General features: G+C 42.3%; 1 protein-coding gene across 2 annotated transcripts in view; it reads right to left on the bottom strand.

Moving 5' to 3' along the window:
• Positions 1-10864: 10864 nt before the first annotated feature.
• MAP1B (microtubule associated protein 1B) overlaps positions 10865-16464 on the bottom strand; it is a 108632-nt gene continuing 103032 nt past the window's right edge. For both annotated transcript variants that reach the window (XM_032278812.1, XM_032278813.1), the window contains one exon: positions 10865-15377. In XM_032278812.1, the coding sequence (XP_032134703.1) occupies positions 15222-15377 (156 nt within the window). In that variant the 3' untranslated portion in view covers positions 10865-15221. The remainder of the gene's footprint in view (positions 15378-16464) is intronic.

Consider the following 16464-nt stretch of genomic DNA (forward strand, 5'->3'; position numbering starts at 1 on the left):
AATGTTGGTGTATTCTTTATCTTTGGGGGAAGGGAGGAAGGCGAGAAGGACTCATCATTATTGTTACTAAGATTATGAGGAGTATATTTTCAACCCTCCTCCATTAGACTGTGGGATTTATTGTAATAATGATAACTACCACCACTAATATTTATTAAGGTCTTAACTGTAGGCCAAAAACCCAAGCAGCCCTATGAGGGAGGTACCAGTGTCCCTATTTTATATAACTAAGCAACTCTCTTGCTGCTCCTCTCACTGCCTGCGGCCTCCATGTAGAACTGCAGTCAGGAGCCAACACTGGGCCCTTTAGGCTAGCAAAGCTGCAGAGTCTTACTTAGGTAGAGGGCCGTGACCAAATGTCAGTACAGACGTTTTGGTTTACCAACAACAGGGGGGCTTTTTCAGCCACTCCCTCATGACATTCAAGATAAATCAAAAGGCAACTTTTGCTCAGTAATGATTATCACAGCATGAAGTATCTGGTTAGGCTTTGGCTCATCATTTTGCCTTCATTTTTCCTCCCTCTCCAGCCCCAGCATTTACTCCCAGTCTTCACCAAAAGAGACCACTTCTGCACTGTACTGTCGTCCCACAGGAATTCCCACGTCCCCTGTGCCTTAGGATTCCTTCCACACTTGTGCCCCATTTCTGAGGACTCTTAGAGTCTTTCCCCTCCAAATCTTCTGCCCTTTCACCGTGTCCTTATCCCCTGAGCTATAGGATATTATCTCACCTTTCTTCACAATTAGCACTTCCCTTTTTTTTTTTTGAGACGGAGTTTCGCTCTTGTTACCCAGGCTGGAGTGCAATGGCGCGATCTCGGCTCACCGCAACCTCCGCCTCCTGGGTTCAGGCAATCCTCCTGCCTCAGCCTCCTGAGTAGCTGGGATTACAGGCACGCACCACCATGCCCAGCTAATTTTTTGTATTTTCAGTAGAGACGGGGTTTCACCATGTTGGCCAGGATGGTCTCGATCTCTTGACCTCGTGATCCACCCGCCTCGGCCTCCCAAAGTGCTGGGATTACAGGCGTGAGCCACCGCGCCCGGCCTAGCACTTCCCAATACAGTTGTCCTTTGTCCCCTTCCCTCATGCCATCTTCCATATTCTTCCATGTGGATGGAGAAACTGCTCTTGGTGCCCTGGCCTCTGGAGATGACCTCAACTGGGTCATCTCTCAGTAACAAATTACCTTCTACAGCTAACCTGCCATAGTCACAGGCAAACCTCCAGCCTCATATCATGAATCCAAGATCTTAGACCCTGAAGTCCCCATTCTCTCAATCTTGTCTCGTACCATGACTGCTGCTGAACCAGCTTGCCCTGTGACTTCCTTCCTGTTAACCCTTTACCCCATCACGCCAACTCTTGATCTCCAGAATTTGCTTCTCTCCCAGTGTAGGCCCCATGGGCAGTCATGCCCCTGATGTTCTCATTAGCAGCTTCATTCTCTCTCACTCCCTTTATCCACGCTCACTTGTCAGCCTTTGACCTACACCCTTGCACCCATCTGCTATAGGTAGAATTGTGTTTCCTAAAAAAGGTAAGTTGTATCCCTAATCTCCAGTCCCTTAGAATCTGACCTTAGTTGGAAATAAGTTCTTTTACTGAGGTAATCAAATTTAAAACGAGATCATCAGGGTCAGTCTGATTTAATTTGCTGTTTTTTTTAGAGGGGAAGTTTGCACACACAGACACAGAGGGAAGATGAGCTTGTGACTCTACAGGCCAAGGAACGCCAAGGCTTGCCGGCAAACACCAGAAGTTAGAAGTAGTAAGGACTATTCTCCCCTAGAGCCGTCAGAGAAAGCTTGGTCCTGCAGACACCATCATTTCTGAATTCTTGCCTTCAGAACTGTTATTTTAAGCCACACTTTTTTGGTAGTTTGCTACCTTGGCCCTAGGAAACTGATAACACCACCATTCATTTTCTGTTAGATTCTGACTTACTGAATGTTGATACATAAAGTCATAATATTTGGCTGATTAGATTCTTCTGCAGAATGATGGCTGTTCTTTTCAACTCAGTAGTCCTTCCTTTAATTGACTCTCATTTTTACTTCCATAGCTTTTATATTCTGCATTAGCTTGAAGCCCTGCCCTCAGAACTACAAGCAGATGTTCTCTCCATCATTCTTCCTACTTTCAAATAATAGGTATCCCCACCTCCTTTCCAAGACTCTTCATTTGTGACCTTGGCCCATACCCGCCCACCTGTTCTACACCCTTGTAGCGTCTTGCAGCGTCTCTGTTGATTTCTTCTTCTAAGTCTACAGTCTTATTCAAGACCTTATTCAAGGCTTTTTAACAACAAAAAGGCATTTACCCTGCCATCAGTCAAGCTGTTATGCTATGTCTTCTTCCTTACGTCTCCAAACTTCTTGAAAGGGTATCTACACTTACTGGCTCATTGCTCGTTCATTAGATGCTGAGGATTGGGCCTACAGCTTTACCACACTGCCACACAGCATGATCGTCAACTACAGTGATCTTTTTTACCCGCTTTTAAATGCTCTGCTCCATTTGGTGCCACTGACCACCCCTTAGAAGCTTGCTGTCTGTAGCAGCCATACTGTTTGTTCCAGCACTGCTTTTGCAAGCTCTCAAGTGTTTGGCATATGCTATGTACAAGGCACTACACTAAGTGCTATGGAGTTTACCAGGATGAATATATTATAGATTCCACCCTCAAATAACTTAGATTCTAGTGAGGGTAGCACATTCACCCCTGTCAACACAGAGCTGAAAGGTATCGTTAGACAAACAGTTAATGCATGTGGGAGTTCACAGGAAGATCACTTTAAGCCCAGAGATGGGAAGAGCTCTAATGAAGGGAAGTAATTGCCTGCTTTGTGCATTAATTAGTTACATATGAGTGCCTCAAGCTGCCCTGGGGTCCTCTTTTTTACAGAGGCTTATGCAGTGTGTTCATGAGAAAATATTTTAAATTAAGCTAAAATGAACAGTTCAGATTAAACTTGTTTGGCCCACATCCCGCACTTACCTTGGCCATAAAAAGGAAGAAAAAGGCAAAGTGGTAGAAAGAAGAGAGGAAAGAAAAATGATGAGGTACTGTGTGCCTCAGGGCTGTGTTGCCTCGGCACCCAACCTTGCATTTTCTTTTCCGACCTTCTTGTTGGCTGTGGAATCAGATAGATGTGCGAGAAATTTGGTTTAGCTTCTACAAGAAATAGTCAGAGGTCTTGAAAATAAGTTGATTATGCCAGACACGGTGGCTCACGTCTGTAATCCCAGTACTTTGGGAGGCTGGGCAGAAGGATCGCTTGAGGTCAGGAGTTCGAGACCAGCCTGGCTAACATGGCAAAACCCTGTCTCTACTAAAAATACAAAAGTTAGCTGGGCATAGTGGTGGGCACCTATAATTCCCACTACTTGGGAGGCTGAGGCAGGAGAATCAATTGAACCCAGGAGGCGGAGGTTGTGGTGAGCTGAGATTGAGCCACTGCACTCCAGTCTGGGCGACAGAGCAAGACTCCAAAAAAGTTGGTGAAAACCTTTTTTTCTACACTAAAAACCATTACCTTTGACATTCGTTGTTGTCTTTGCTTTGCGTACCTTCCCTGGAAATATACTGCAGCATTCTGTTTTTTTCTTTTTGCTGCAGCTATCTGATGAGCTTTGGAAAACCCTCTTTTTTAACCACTGAGGAGAGGAAAAAACAGCTGTGGTGGAACACAGAACTTAGAATTAGGTATGAAAAACATTTCTAGAAGCTCATCGTGTCACTTAGGCCCCCCCCAGGAAGCAGATCAGCATCGGAGTCAGAGGTAGCAGTGAAAGCAGTTTTAGGGGGGATAAAGCCTGTGAAAAATGAATGAAGGTGGAATTAGGATTGGGTGGGGAAAGCCTTCAGGTGAAGGTCTTACATCTGCAAAAGGAAGGGCGGAGGAAGCACCACCGCCTAGCCTCTGTTGCTTGGGAAGCGGGGAGACTTTTCAACACCCATCTACCCTATTGCCAGCAACACAGAGAACAACCTCCTTTGCTCCGGTGAGTCCTAGTCTACTACCAAACCTGGGGACACAGGGGCCTGCTCACTGGTGCCGTCTCCCAGTGCATTCCCGATGGCCTTGACAAGTGGTGTGCTACCTGGCCCTCCAGGGAATGTAGTCCTCTGCTGGGTCTTCTGGCTTCCTGTGATATATGTATCCACTCTGGAAGCCTGCCCTGAGACTTTTCTTCCTTTTCTCCTGGGTCTGCCAGGTGAATTTGGGTGTTCAGTGTTTCTCAGTTCAGGCTATCCCTTTCTCCAGGCTTTTTTAATGAGCCATCATCACAGCAAGTCTGCAACACCCCCTGGAGTGTTAAACCCCTTAAGCGTTTTATGGATTCTGAATTAATTATTTAGAACTAATTGGTGAGATTGGCCCCAGACTTTAAACTCCAGAAAGACAGGCACTCTGTGTATCTTGTTCATGATTTGACCCAACACAGAGAACGGGCATTGAGGAGGGGGCTTATAAACATTTATTGAATGAATTTTTTTTTATTAGGTTGAAAGGAAAGTCTTCCAACTGAGGTATAATTCCCAGCAAGAAATACTGAGATGCTAGAAGCCATATGTCCTAAGCTGAGGGTTTAATGCCAACAAAAGCCTGGTTGGATTCCTACAAAGTGTAACGTAAGCCAAAAATGACACTAGGAGGAAGGTTCATGGGAAAAAAATAGGGAGTGAGGATGGTGCATCATATCAGAATTTTCTCTATGTATCTGTATCCCACTTACCTGCCTCAAAGCAGAGAGTTAGGAAATGATGAAGCTATAACATAGATCTTATCATTTCTATACCAATAATAAAAGCCACTATTTATTGATCACTTATAGCCATGTGCCATATTAAATTTTTGTATGCATGATCTTATTTAACCCACAAGAATATGACCATTATTACAGCTTTTCTTATATACAAGATAACAAGACTTAAAGAAGTGATTAAATCCCAGGGTTTCCCTCTGTGAATTGGAGAGCCAGGGTCAAACCCGTATCTGACTCCTAAGGTGTACTCCCAAGCTTGGAAGATCACTGTCTCGTTAAGTTCCCCCTACAGCAAGACAGGAGACAGAAATTTGAGTGCAAGTACATTAGTTAGAGGTGATCTTATGAAAGCAGGTGAGGGAAGAAGAAATTGAGACAGGGAAGGAAGGAGAGCCAGTGAAGGGTGCATCACTGAGTAGATTGTGGGGACCTGCTCATTCCTGCTGTGAACCATTTGAGAGACTGTGGAGGGCACACCTCAGCAGTTTCCTCTGAGAGGCAAGGAAGCTAGCTAGGTATTTGCCCGTTCAGTCCATTCCCTCATTGGTTGGGAGCACTCCAGCCTACTCCTGGTGCAGCGCCATCACACTCCCATGATCAGGAAACACCTTCGGGCAGAGACCAGGAAGAACTTAGATTCTAGTGAGGCTGTCACATTCGCACCTGTCACGACACAGTTGAAAGGCGTCATTAGAGAAACACCATCCGCTGGTGGAGAACTGCAGTGGTCCTCAACCCAGAGTGATTTTGTTTCCAGGGGATGTTTGGTAATGTCAAAGTATTTTTTATTACACCTGATGGGCTGCTATTATCAACTCATTCGTAGAGGTCAGGGATGCTGCTAAACATCTTACAGTGCACAGGACAATCCCTCACAACAAAAACTAAATGGTCCAAGACGTTAGTAGTGCCGACATTAGAAACCCTGGCCTAGGGTATGCATGGGGCACACACAGGACTTTTTCAGGGAATGTAGATGAGACTCAACAATGATATTTGTAGCAAATAGCTCATTTACAAGTGATATTCCAGGCTAGAAGAAAAACTAATAGTAGCTGTTTCTTGTCTAACTCTGAATATAAGTATAAAATATGCAGTGATGCAGAGTAGGCCATTATTCTTCCTAAATAAGGTCCATTAGGGAAAAGGACAAATGGTGATCTATATGATTTTGCTGTCTGGTTGTAACTGGAACAGGAGTTTTGAGTTACAAAATGCAGATGCTGTGAAGTGACCTTGCGTGAGTCAGTAGAAGGTGATTCCACTGGCACCCTGGGCATAGGTGAGAAAGAGATGGAGTGTAAAAAGGGCTCAGAGAGCTTTGGCTTTAGTGAGTCATTGAAGCAGAAAATGTGCTGTAGTTGTATTTTCATGAACTTTTCAAACTCTGAAAAGAATCAATTTTTAAAATTTTGCTTTAGGAAATGGTTGGGAAGGTGTGCTTTTCAACAAAGGAAAATTGCCTTTTATTCTAAATAACAGCGTCTTAGCTTGAAAATAACCTCTTTTTTTTTTTTTTTCTTTTGAGACAGGGTCTCACTATGTTGCCCAGGCTAGAGTGCAGTGGCTATTCACAGGCACGATCCCACTACTGATCAGCACAGGAGTTTTGACCTGCTCCATTTCCAGCCTGGGCTGTTTCACCCCTCCTTAGGCAACCTGGTAGTCCCCTGCTCCTGGGAGGTCACCATATTGATGCCAAACTTTGTGCGAACACCTGATCAGCATAGCACACTACAGCCCAGAACTCCTGGGCTCAAGCGATCCTCCAGCCTCGGCCTCCCAAGTAGCTGGGACCACAGGCACGCGCCACCACACTGGGCAAAAATAACCACATATTCACTATTGATTTGGCCTTTTTGCTGATACTGCATACTGCCTTGAGGACGTTATCACCTGTGTGGTAACAGGGAAATCCAAACAAACGATGGTGCCAACGCTTCTGAGGTTGTGGCAGTAACCACCAGCATCTTTTGTTTAAAACAAAATCATTGCCTGGGCTACGTGTTTGTTATGTATGAAAGAGATTCCAGATCTGAGCTGGACATGTTCAGAAAACAAGAAGTTTATTCTTATAAAAAGCACCTGAAAATAAACTTCATTATGGATTTTAAATGCTGGATCAAGGACTATAGTGAAAATATATATAAGGGGCATTATAACCTCTGATGTATCCAGTGGTAGGAGGCTTGTTTGTTTTTTGTTTGTTTGTTTCCCATGATGCTTCATCTCTGCAGTTTGCAAAGGGAGATCAGGGGTTTGTTTCGGGACATGTTACATTTGATTTAGGATATTTTAAAGACTCCTATTGATGCTTCATCAAACTTCTAATCCTTAAAACACCCTCCAAAGAGAATATGCCTATGATAGTAGGTAGAATAGACCATGAATGCCCATTACAAATGTCCTCCATTGACAGCATGCTGGGCCACTGCTGGGGGTGGGTGTTTCCCAGGCTCTGGCTCATTAGCAGTCATGCTCCCATGCTCCCACTGTGTGTGTGTGTGTGTGTGTGTGTGTGTATGTGTGTGTGTGAGAGAGAGAGAGAGAGAGAGAGACACTAGTCTCATTCTGTTGCCCAGGCTAGAGTGCAGTGGAACGATCTCGGCTCACTGCAACTTCAGTCTCCTGGGTTCAAGTGATCTGCCCGCCTTAGCCTCCCAAAGTGCTGGGATTACAGGCATAAGCCATCACACCTGGCCTTGCCCTCACGTTGATCACAAAAATAATATGTCATGTGGAGACCAGGAAGGTAGAGAAAAAGAGAGTGCTAGGTAAATGGTGGAGGTTGCAACTTAAAATAGGGTCGTTAGGGGAAGGCCTTCCTGAGAAAATGATATTTTAACAAAAACCCATATGGGTAAGATTGAAAACCATGGAATCACCTGGAGAAAAAGCATGTCCAGCAAAGGAAATAGCACAAAGGTCTTGAGATAAAAGGCTGAATGCCTGAGGAGTAGCAAGGAGGCCAGTATGGCTGGAGCTGAATGTATAAGATGGAGAGAAGTGGGAAATGAAGTCAGAGAGAAGTGGTAGAGGGGGCATGGGTTGTGTAAACCTTCTTAGCACATCAGTAAGGATACTGGCTTTTACTCTAAGATAAGAACTTACTCGAAGGCTTTGAGCATGGGTGGCATGATCTGACTTAACATTTTTAGAGGATTACTGTACTGTAGCTGTGATATAGAGAATAACCTAGAAGGGCAAAGATAGGAGATAGGAAGGTCGATTAGGATGCTACTGCAATAAACCAGGAGAGAAATGATTGACTTGGACAAGGGTAGTAACCGTGAATGTGGGCAGAACGTATCAGACTGATGTATTTTGAAGGTCAAGCCAGCAGTACTTGCTAGCCAGCTGATTTGCTGATGGGCCAAAATTTTTTATCTAAACAACAAGAATATTTATTTGCCATTTACTGAGGTAGAAAAGCCTAGGGGAGAAGCAGTTTGCAAAGGGAGACCAGGGGTTTGTTTCAGGATATGTTACATTTGATTTAGGGTATTTTAAAGACTCCTATTGGACATCCACATGGAGATTTTAATGGGCACTGGACATATTAATTTGGAGATAAGAGGTGATGTACAGGCTGCAGATGTGACTATAAAAATCATCAGTTTGCTTGTGGGATTTAAATCCCTGAGGCTGCATTAAAGCAGCATGCATTTCTGGTTTTAGTGGGAACAGACTGAGCCATGAAGTAGAGCTGTGTCTGTTGATGTATGGAGAAATCTCCCTGTGAATCAAGCCTCAGAAGCCCTGCTCCACCATCTGTGAAAACATTGCCAGTAACCCTTAGAGAAGTATCCAGAAGAACTGCTCATATTAAAGGAACTGGATATGAGCAAAACTGTGTATATGGCTCTGGTAAATTTCCAAGACATACAATATAAGATCAAAGAGGAAATAATGATCTGGAATTATGCAAGCGACCAAGAATTCATGAGTCAGGAATGTGTTAAAAAAGCATTGTAAGGATATAGAAAATCATCCAGAGGCTGGGCGTGGTGGCTCTCGCCTGTAATCCAGCACTTTGGGAGGTTGAGCTGGGTGGATCATGAGGTCAAGAGATCAAGACTATTCTGGCCAACATGGTTAAACCCTGTCTTTACTAAAAATACAAAAATTAGCTGGGCATGGTGGTGCACACTTGTAGTTCCCAGCTACTCAGGGGGCTGAGGCGGGAGAATCACTTGAATCAGGGAAGTTGGATGCTGCAGTGAGCCAAGATTACGCCACTGCACTCCAGCCTGGGCAAGACAGCAAGACTCTGTCTCAAAAAGAAAAAGAGATAATCATCCAGAATGAGCAGTATAATTAAGAAGAGAGAAAATATGGTCACAGGACCTCATCAGACCTTTGTTGATTTGCTCAGAAGACAGGAAAAAAGAAACTGAAGGAAAGCTGCCACCAACTTTCCCCCCTCCACGGTGCCTAGCTGGGGAAAGGAGATGTAAACAACAGAGCAGGGTTCAGGTAGGGTGACTAGTCCTCACTGGTTCCCAGGGACTGAGGGGTTTTCTGAGACACAGGACTTTCAGTGCTGAAATCAGGGCAGTCCTGGGCAAACCAAGATAGTTGGCCGCCCTGGCTTCAGGCTGGAAGGAAGGCTTCCTGGAACTGAACAATTTGGCCGTGAAAGAGAAAACAACTTATTTACTATTTAATTTGAGTCTGATAGATAAAATTAAAATCTGTAAGTGATGATTTCCCACCCTGAGTGCTCACATGTTTAACCCTTTAATTTCTGGAAGGATTTCAGAATCCCTCTTAGCAAGTAGTGATTTCTGGTAGGACCGTTCAATACCCTCCCCATGGTCTGGAGGGTTTGGAGGGGAAATGTAAGATCAAAAGGAGTGGATATGATACATAAAGGGTATCATAATGACTCAGGACAGGCTGCAGTAGTCTTTCGAGGCTAAAGGACCATCTCTGCAGACAGGCAGGGCCAGGTCCTGGAGGTGTCTATTGAGAACCTTATGGGGATGTTTTCTGTGGCCACACGGGGGAAACTGAAGTGCCAGGGCCTCCCTGTCTACACGCTGCCATTGTAAGCAGTCTGTGCACCTTAACATATGTTGATCTTGCTCTCTGCTGAGCCGCCGTGTGAGCTCTTGCCTCTGTCTGGAATTTACTTTCTGTCCAACCAGTGCACACATGCGCATGTGCGTGCACACACACACACACACACACACTCCAGAGCTCAGCCGAGACATCATTTGTGGTACTTTTCCTGTGGACACCTAAGCTGGCTCTTGAATTTTAGGAGCCTCGTCACAATGTGGTATCATTGCCTTTACTGGCCTGTCTTCCCCCAATCAGTCAGGGCAGCAGTTAAGTATTGTTCGCCTTTAAATCCCACAATATAATCCACTGCTGGGTACAGGGTAAAGGTGCAATAATCCTTTGGATGACAGAGAGGAAATCCTCCTTTTGTTAGATAGTCTTTGCTACATATATAATCACTTTTTCCAAACAACTTTTAGTTCCTGGGTATGAGTCAAATCCATAACATATTATGTTATTTAGATTGAGGATCTTCTTTAACAGAGAGCAAGGAACTAAGAGAAAGATAAGGTACTGAGCACAGTCACTGAATATGACAGGTTCTGGTCTGGTCTATTTTTCTTTTCTTTCTTTCTTCATTTTTTTTTTTTTTAAGAGACAGTCTCTCTCTGTTGCCCTGGCTGGAGTGCAGTGGCATAATCACGGTTTACTACAGCCTTGAACTTCTGGACTCAGGTGCTTCTCCCACCTTGGCCTTCCAAATTGCAGGGATTACAGGCTTGTACCACTGCACCCAGCTATCCCTTTTCTTTTCAAGCAATAATTTTAATTGTTCCTTCCCTTCACCTCCCAGTTTCTGTCCTTAGACTCTCACACCCTCTAGGGCTTGGCTGTAAAAGTTAATGAGGTGGCAGTTGCAAACATTAGCAAGACCCTTTCGGCAGTTTGCCAAAAGCCAGGGAGCCCATCTTGAAAAGAACATCGTCACCCCTGCTGTCATGCCCTGGCTGCCCAGCGTTCTGCGTGAGTGGTAAAGCCCAACTCAGGAACACAAAGCAAAAGAAAGCACAGCACACACAGGAACTTTTGCCACTTTTGTATTTTATTGTGGAACTGAGTTTTGTTTGTTTTGTTTTTTTTTTTTTCCTTTACATCAAATATCCTCAATGGAAGAGGGGATATTGCACACAAATATCATAAAAGCACTACATATTACTTTCACTGGAAACTAATTTTCTACATTAGATATGACTGGATAGGATAGAAGTGATGCAGGATTATAAGACATAATACCATACACAGCTGCAGACTGACACAAACACCATTCAGAACAAGAGAGAGGAGTGTGAAGTGCTTCTCAGCCGGGCTCAAGACCACTTCTTCCCAGTGCTGGGAAGAGGGGCTGCATGCAGTGTAGGAAAAGTGTGTCTCTGAACTGCCACAGGGTGTTCTTGTAAGGGCAGCCCGGTCTCGATGCCACTTCTCCGTGGCTCCCGTTTTGGGGAGCTCCAAACAAGTGCAGAGAAGCTGCTTATTTTTTCCCTTCCTTTTCAGTTTTTGATGCTGCCTTTAAAAATTAACTTCATGAAGTCACAGATTTTTTTTAACAGTAAATAGTTTTAATACCAGGTGAATAACCTAATTGCTTTCAAAGAAATGCTCATCCCTAGGCTGCTTTTGGTATATTGTTCAGTTGGTTAAAAGATAAAAGCTTACAGTTCCTTTCAAATGGAAACAGGATCTTTTCTTCTAAATCCGAAGCACAAAAAAAAAAAAAAAAAAAAAGTTATTATCCTAACTCACAATATCATTACTGAGCAGGAACCTCCTGTGACAGGTGACTAAAGAGAGGCAAGAAAAGCAATTTCAAAATTGTAGAGCAGCTCCTAAGAGCTGAAATTTGGTAACAGAGGGAAAATGAAAGGTGGTAAGATTTCCATTAGCAAATGATTAAATCTTAATTAAATGAGTATTGGAAAGCTCCTAGACTGCGTAAGCTATTGGAGACACTTAAAACATTCATATACACTGGGGAAACCATTCACTATGATATGTAACGTTAAGAAAAAAATTTTTTTGAACTCCATGGAAAATGGTGTTGGGGGCGGGGAAGGGGAAGTTAGTCACTGTATCCAGTCCCACCACAAGACTGAGAAAGCATGCACAGGGCTCGGGGTTTTGAGAAAGGGGACAGAATTGGTTAAAATTGAAAATGGAGGATCATCTCTAACATTTAGTCTCTGTAGAATTTTGTTTAAGAATACTACCAAAAAGGTCATGATCATGAGTGCTATCTCGATGGAATCCCATCACTTAAACAGAGTGTAAATTCCTTCCACTCAAATCTTCAATCTATACAACTGAATTAAGTAATCAGTATGAACAAAGCTCCTAGAAGTCTGTGTCGATCTTTTGCTCTTACCATGAAGGTACATTGTGATGGCTGTAACTAAACTAATCGTGTATTTATGGAACTAGCAAAATTAGGTTAGTCACACAGGCAGGAAAGGTGTCTGGAAGGACAGGAGCAAGCTGTAATGCAAATATTGGTTTTCTTGGTATACTCAGGCTCTGTGGTCATCATTGAGAACAATGGTTGGAGAAAGGTACTGATAGATTTCATAGGAAAAAGAGCCAGCTGACTAGTGACAGTTTTTATATATTTTTCCCATTAAATCCCATAGCAAAAAAAAAAAAAAAAAAGAGCGCGAGAGAGAGAGAGAAAGAAAGGGAGGAGCGTGGATTGGTTGTAACTGAAGACTGGCTATAATTCTCCTAAAATGTTTATAGTTTTTAAAGTAAAATAATATACATGTTAAATACATTTAATTTGGGAAATTGGAAAATAACTTCATCTTCTGTCAAAGAAAAATCAACCAGAGGTCTGGATTTGGCAAGAGGCTAAAAATCTGGTTTTCTTCCCATGCATTATGTAGACCAACTCAATTTAAGAGCTAACCATTAAATAATTATCTTGAGTATCTCAGGTTGTCTTATACAATAGGTTTGAAATAGATGAGTTGATACTCAATGAAATTCATTTGCGTCACAATGACTTCCATCATGTGTTAATTTTTTGTACCCTTAATATGTTATTTTTCAAGGACTTGAAAGAAGTGGGGTAATAAATAAAAGCTGCATTTCTAGAGAAGCCTAACAAAAATAGAATATTAATTTCCTTTAAAAAATTAAACATTTGAAAAATGTAATTCACAGCATTAAGTAGACTGCACAGGTCCTCAGTGAAAGGACCCTGAAGAAGTATTTTTTTAAACCCTCATCGTAGTTAGCAGTGCAAAACACACACTTATCAGACAAAAATAAACTAAAATGTTAATTTTGAAATAAATAACTAACATAGAAAATAAAATGAGGTCATTGTTCTCTACTCCATAGATCTTAGAGTCTGTAGGAAGTGTAACGTGACAGAGCACAGCACAGTTGTCACAGAGAAGTTTGCCGCATCTGAACACTGGGTGCATTGATCTGCAACTTGAACTTGATGTCAGTTTTAATCATGATCTGGCTTCCCAGGTTCACAGTCCAATGATGACAATGATGGAAATTTTCTCTAAACTCTACATGAACCGTAGGAGTTGAGAATTCACTTGTTTTCAATGTATTCTTTCTTTTATTTTATTTTTTTCCAGAAAAGAAAATCCCAAAGCAAATTTGTGCTAGCTTTGAACTTGGCTCTTTTACCTCATGGTTGAAGATCTTGAAAGAAGTATGTAGGATACCACTGGGTGATGTACTTGTCAAGGCCCTGAAAAGTAGCCTACCATGCCATTCTCCCCACTCTCAAGAAGCACATATTCAGATTTTTATGTTATGGGAATCAAGGGGTGGGAGGTATCAATATTCCTGGTAGTTATGGGTTTTTAATAAATATCATTACTGCAATATCAGACTTCAATCTTGCCAAAACTTCAAAAAACATTATTCAATTTTTGTCTTACAAAACACTTAAAAAGAAAAAAAAAGACTATCACTTGAGAATTTTCTTTGCAATTTCCTGTAAATGAAAACATTTGTTAAAAAGTTCATCTATGAAAAGTTCTCACATATCTTAAAAAAAAATTCTTCTGTACACTTGTTCCCATAATTATCTTGAAATTAATGGAAAATTTAAAAAGCCAATGTAAGACAAAGGAAGGTAAATACTGTACACTTGCTGAGAACCTCTTCCACCGTAAGATTCACTGTTTTCCCAGTTCTGATCATAGAAGCCATTTCAGTCTTGAACTTGCAGTAGTAAAGAAGCTGTGAAAGGCACAACCTGTTTGAGAGGCCACAGGTGCACGGAAGTGGGATTCAACACGCATGACTCAGCATCAAACTGTTGGACCAATCAGATCAGCTTCTAGTACCCCCACACACGCTCACCCACGTGCTCCTTTAAGTATCTATAATCCTATATGGATGTTTTATAAACTTGCTGTCTCACGTTAAAAAATAAGTGCATCAAGTATCTTTGTACATTCAAGTCACTTCCTAAGGCAAATTGTCTACCGTATGTACTCCCAACTGCTTTGGTATTTGCTTCAGTTAATTGGGGTGGACTTGGGTGTTGCTGCATGCAGGTGAATCGACTCAGAGTGGACTATGTGGGTGGACAAATGCTGGGAGCATGCCTTAGATCAATCTACTTGTGTGTTTAGAGTCTGAGAGTTCTGAATGGGGCCCAAACCACTTGCATGGCCAGTCTATACTCACTACATCATGTCAGTGTGCAGGCTTCAAACTGAAGGAGCCTAATTAAGATGTGAAAGTATCACATGCCCTCATAACAAATTTTCTTCTTTTTACTTTCTTCTAGACAACTTGTTTTAGAAAATTAAGACTCTTTTTGATGACTCAGACTGACAAAAAACGGAAAACTTTGCCTATGTAGACTGAAGAATGCCTACTGCCTGAGAAAATGCAGACCTAATTGTTGGTTATTTTCTCCTCCTTACCCCACCCTGCTCTCTCTTTTTCTCTCTGGGTATCTCACCAGAACTCTCTGTCATTACATCTCCTTCTCTTGCATTCCTTTTCTTTCTCATTCTTTCTCTCTCTCCCCTGCGTTCTCTTTGTGCTCTCACTCTCTCTCACTCTCTCCTGCGCGCTCTCTCTCTCTCTAAGACAAATGCCTCTACCTAGCAGAAGTCAGTTGGGTTGGCTAGTGCATGGTTTCCAAATGTTCAGCAGAGATGAACTGGGGTAGGTAATTTCGCAGGAACTTGAACCCTATTGTGGGAATACTGTTACTTCCCTTAGCAATCAGCAAAAACTGAGAAATTTAGTGACTTGCATCACCATGACACAGTATAGCATTTGGCAGGTAATTGTTCAGCGACTTAACTAGATGAATTGACTTTTTAGAAAAGGTGATTTCAAATTGAAGAATTTCTGGAAACAAAGTTCAGATCCTGTGGTGTGGCTGGCCTTGGTTTTTACAGTTCAATCTTGCATGCAGGGAAGGATTCATCTTGCATAACCACTGTGCTGCTGCTTGCTAAAACCATGATGTTGAGGTCTTGCTGTTTCTCATGGGTCTCCTGGTACCATTCCCTCATCACTTCTGAGTCATGAGTTGGTATCAGTGTCACCTGTGGGTAGAGAAGAAAATAGCTATTTAAGGGCAGAAACAGAAACCATATGAAAAAAATTGAATAGCAACGCATTAGATCACTGGAAGAAGGGAAATGAGAGAAAAATTTTCTGTCTTCCTCAGGAAATGCAAAGGACTTTTCAACATATATTTTCCAGGAGCCAGATAAAGCTGCAAAGAAAAGCTATTGTTTCTAAGGGAAGTTGAAGGCTAGAACGAAAAGCAACTAATCACTTGTCAATTAGTTCATCTAGATCCGCTGTCAGTTTCTCAGTTCTTTACTGTTCAGAAAACTGCTTCTGTTAGGGTACAATTTCTTGTATTTCCTTTAACACAACTGGTAAGTTTTGCATAAAAGGTACTGCATATTTCATCCAAAGAGTTTTATCAAGCACTTTAAAGCCCTCAAAAGCCCACTCATTGTGTGTAACATTTTGTCCTGAGAATAAAGATATGCACCTTTACTTTATGTGTGTGGCTGGGGATAGAGGTATGGGGTGGGTAGGGAATATCCTGAAGAGTACAAATTCCATCTAGTATTCAGTAAGAAGCCACTGGGTGGGTGCCTCTCATTAGATTTCATGTGATTAAATAACAAGTAATTCTATATAATAACAAGCACAGTTTACTAGGTAATTCTGTACAGAACCACAAATAAAACTTAATAAGCAAAGATCACAGCTGAATTAATAATGACTAGTTCTAAGAATCATTTAAGCCCAGGAGTTCGAGACCAGTCTGGCCAACATAGTGAGACCTTGTCTCTAAATGAATAAGGGATGGTCTGTGGTCAGGCACAATGTCTTGGAGTTGGGAGTGTCCTGTAAGGGACTCTATTCAGCAATGCTCCTACTGTGGAATTTCACATGGACAGCTTGTTTTCTAAATGGCCATATTCCTAGCTGCAGTCTACTCATAAAACACAAAGGAAGAAAGGCAATTCCTCAGCGGCTCTCATATGGAAATATGACTGCTTTGATTCACACACACAATACTCTCGGCACACTGGAGGGACAATTAATCTTGGGCCCACTTTGCGAATAAACGATTTCTGCTTTAGTTAAGGTGGCTTTTCTCCAAAGCTA

The sequence above is a fragment of the Sapajus apella genome, unplaced genomic scaffold (genome assembly GCF_009761245.1).
Source record: "Sapajus apella isolate SASKATOON/1434 unplaced genomic scaffold, GSC_monkey_1.0 scaffold1, whole genome shotgun sequence".
NCBI classification, from domain to species: domain Eukaryota; kingdom Metazoa; phylum Chordata; class Mammalia; order Primates; family Cebidae; genus Sapajus; species Sapajus apella.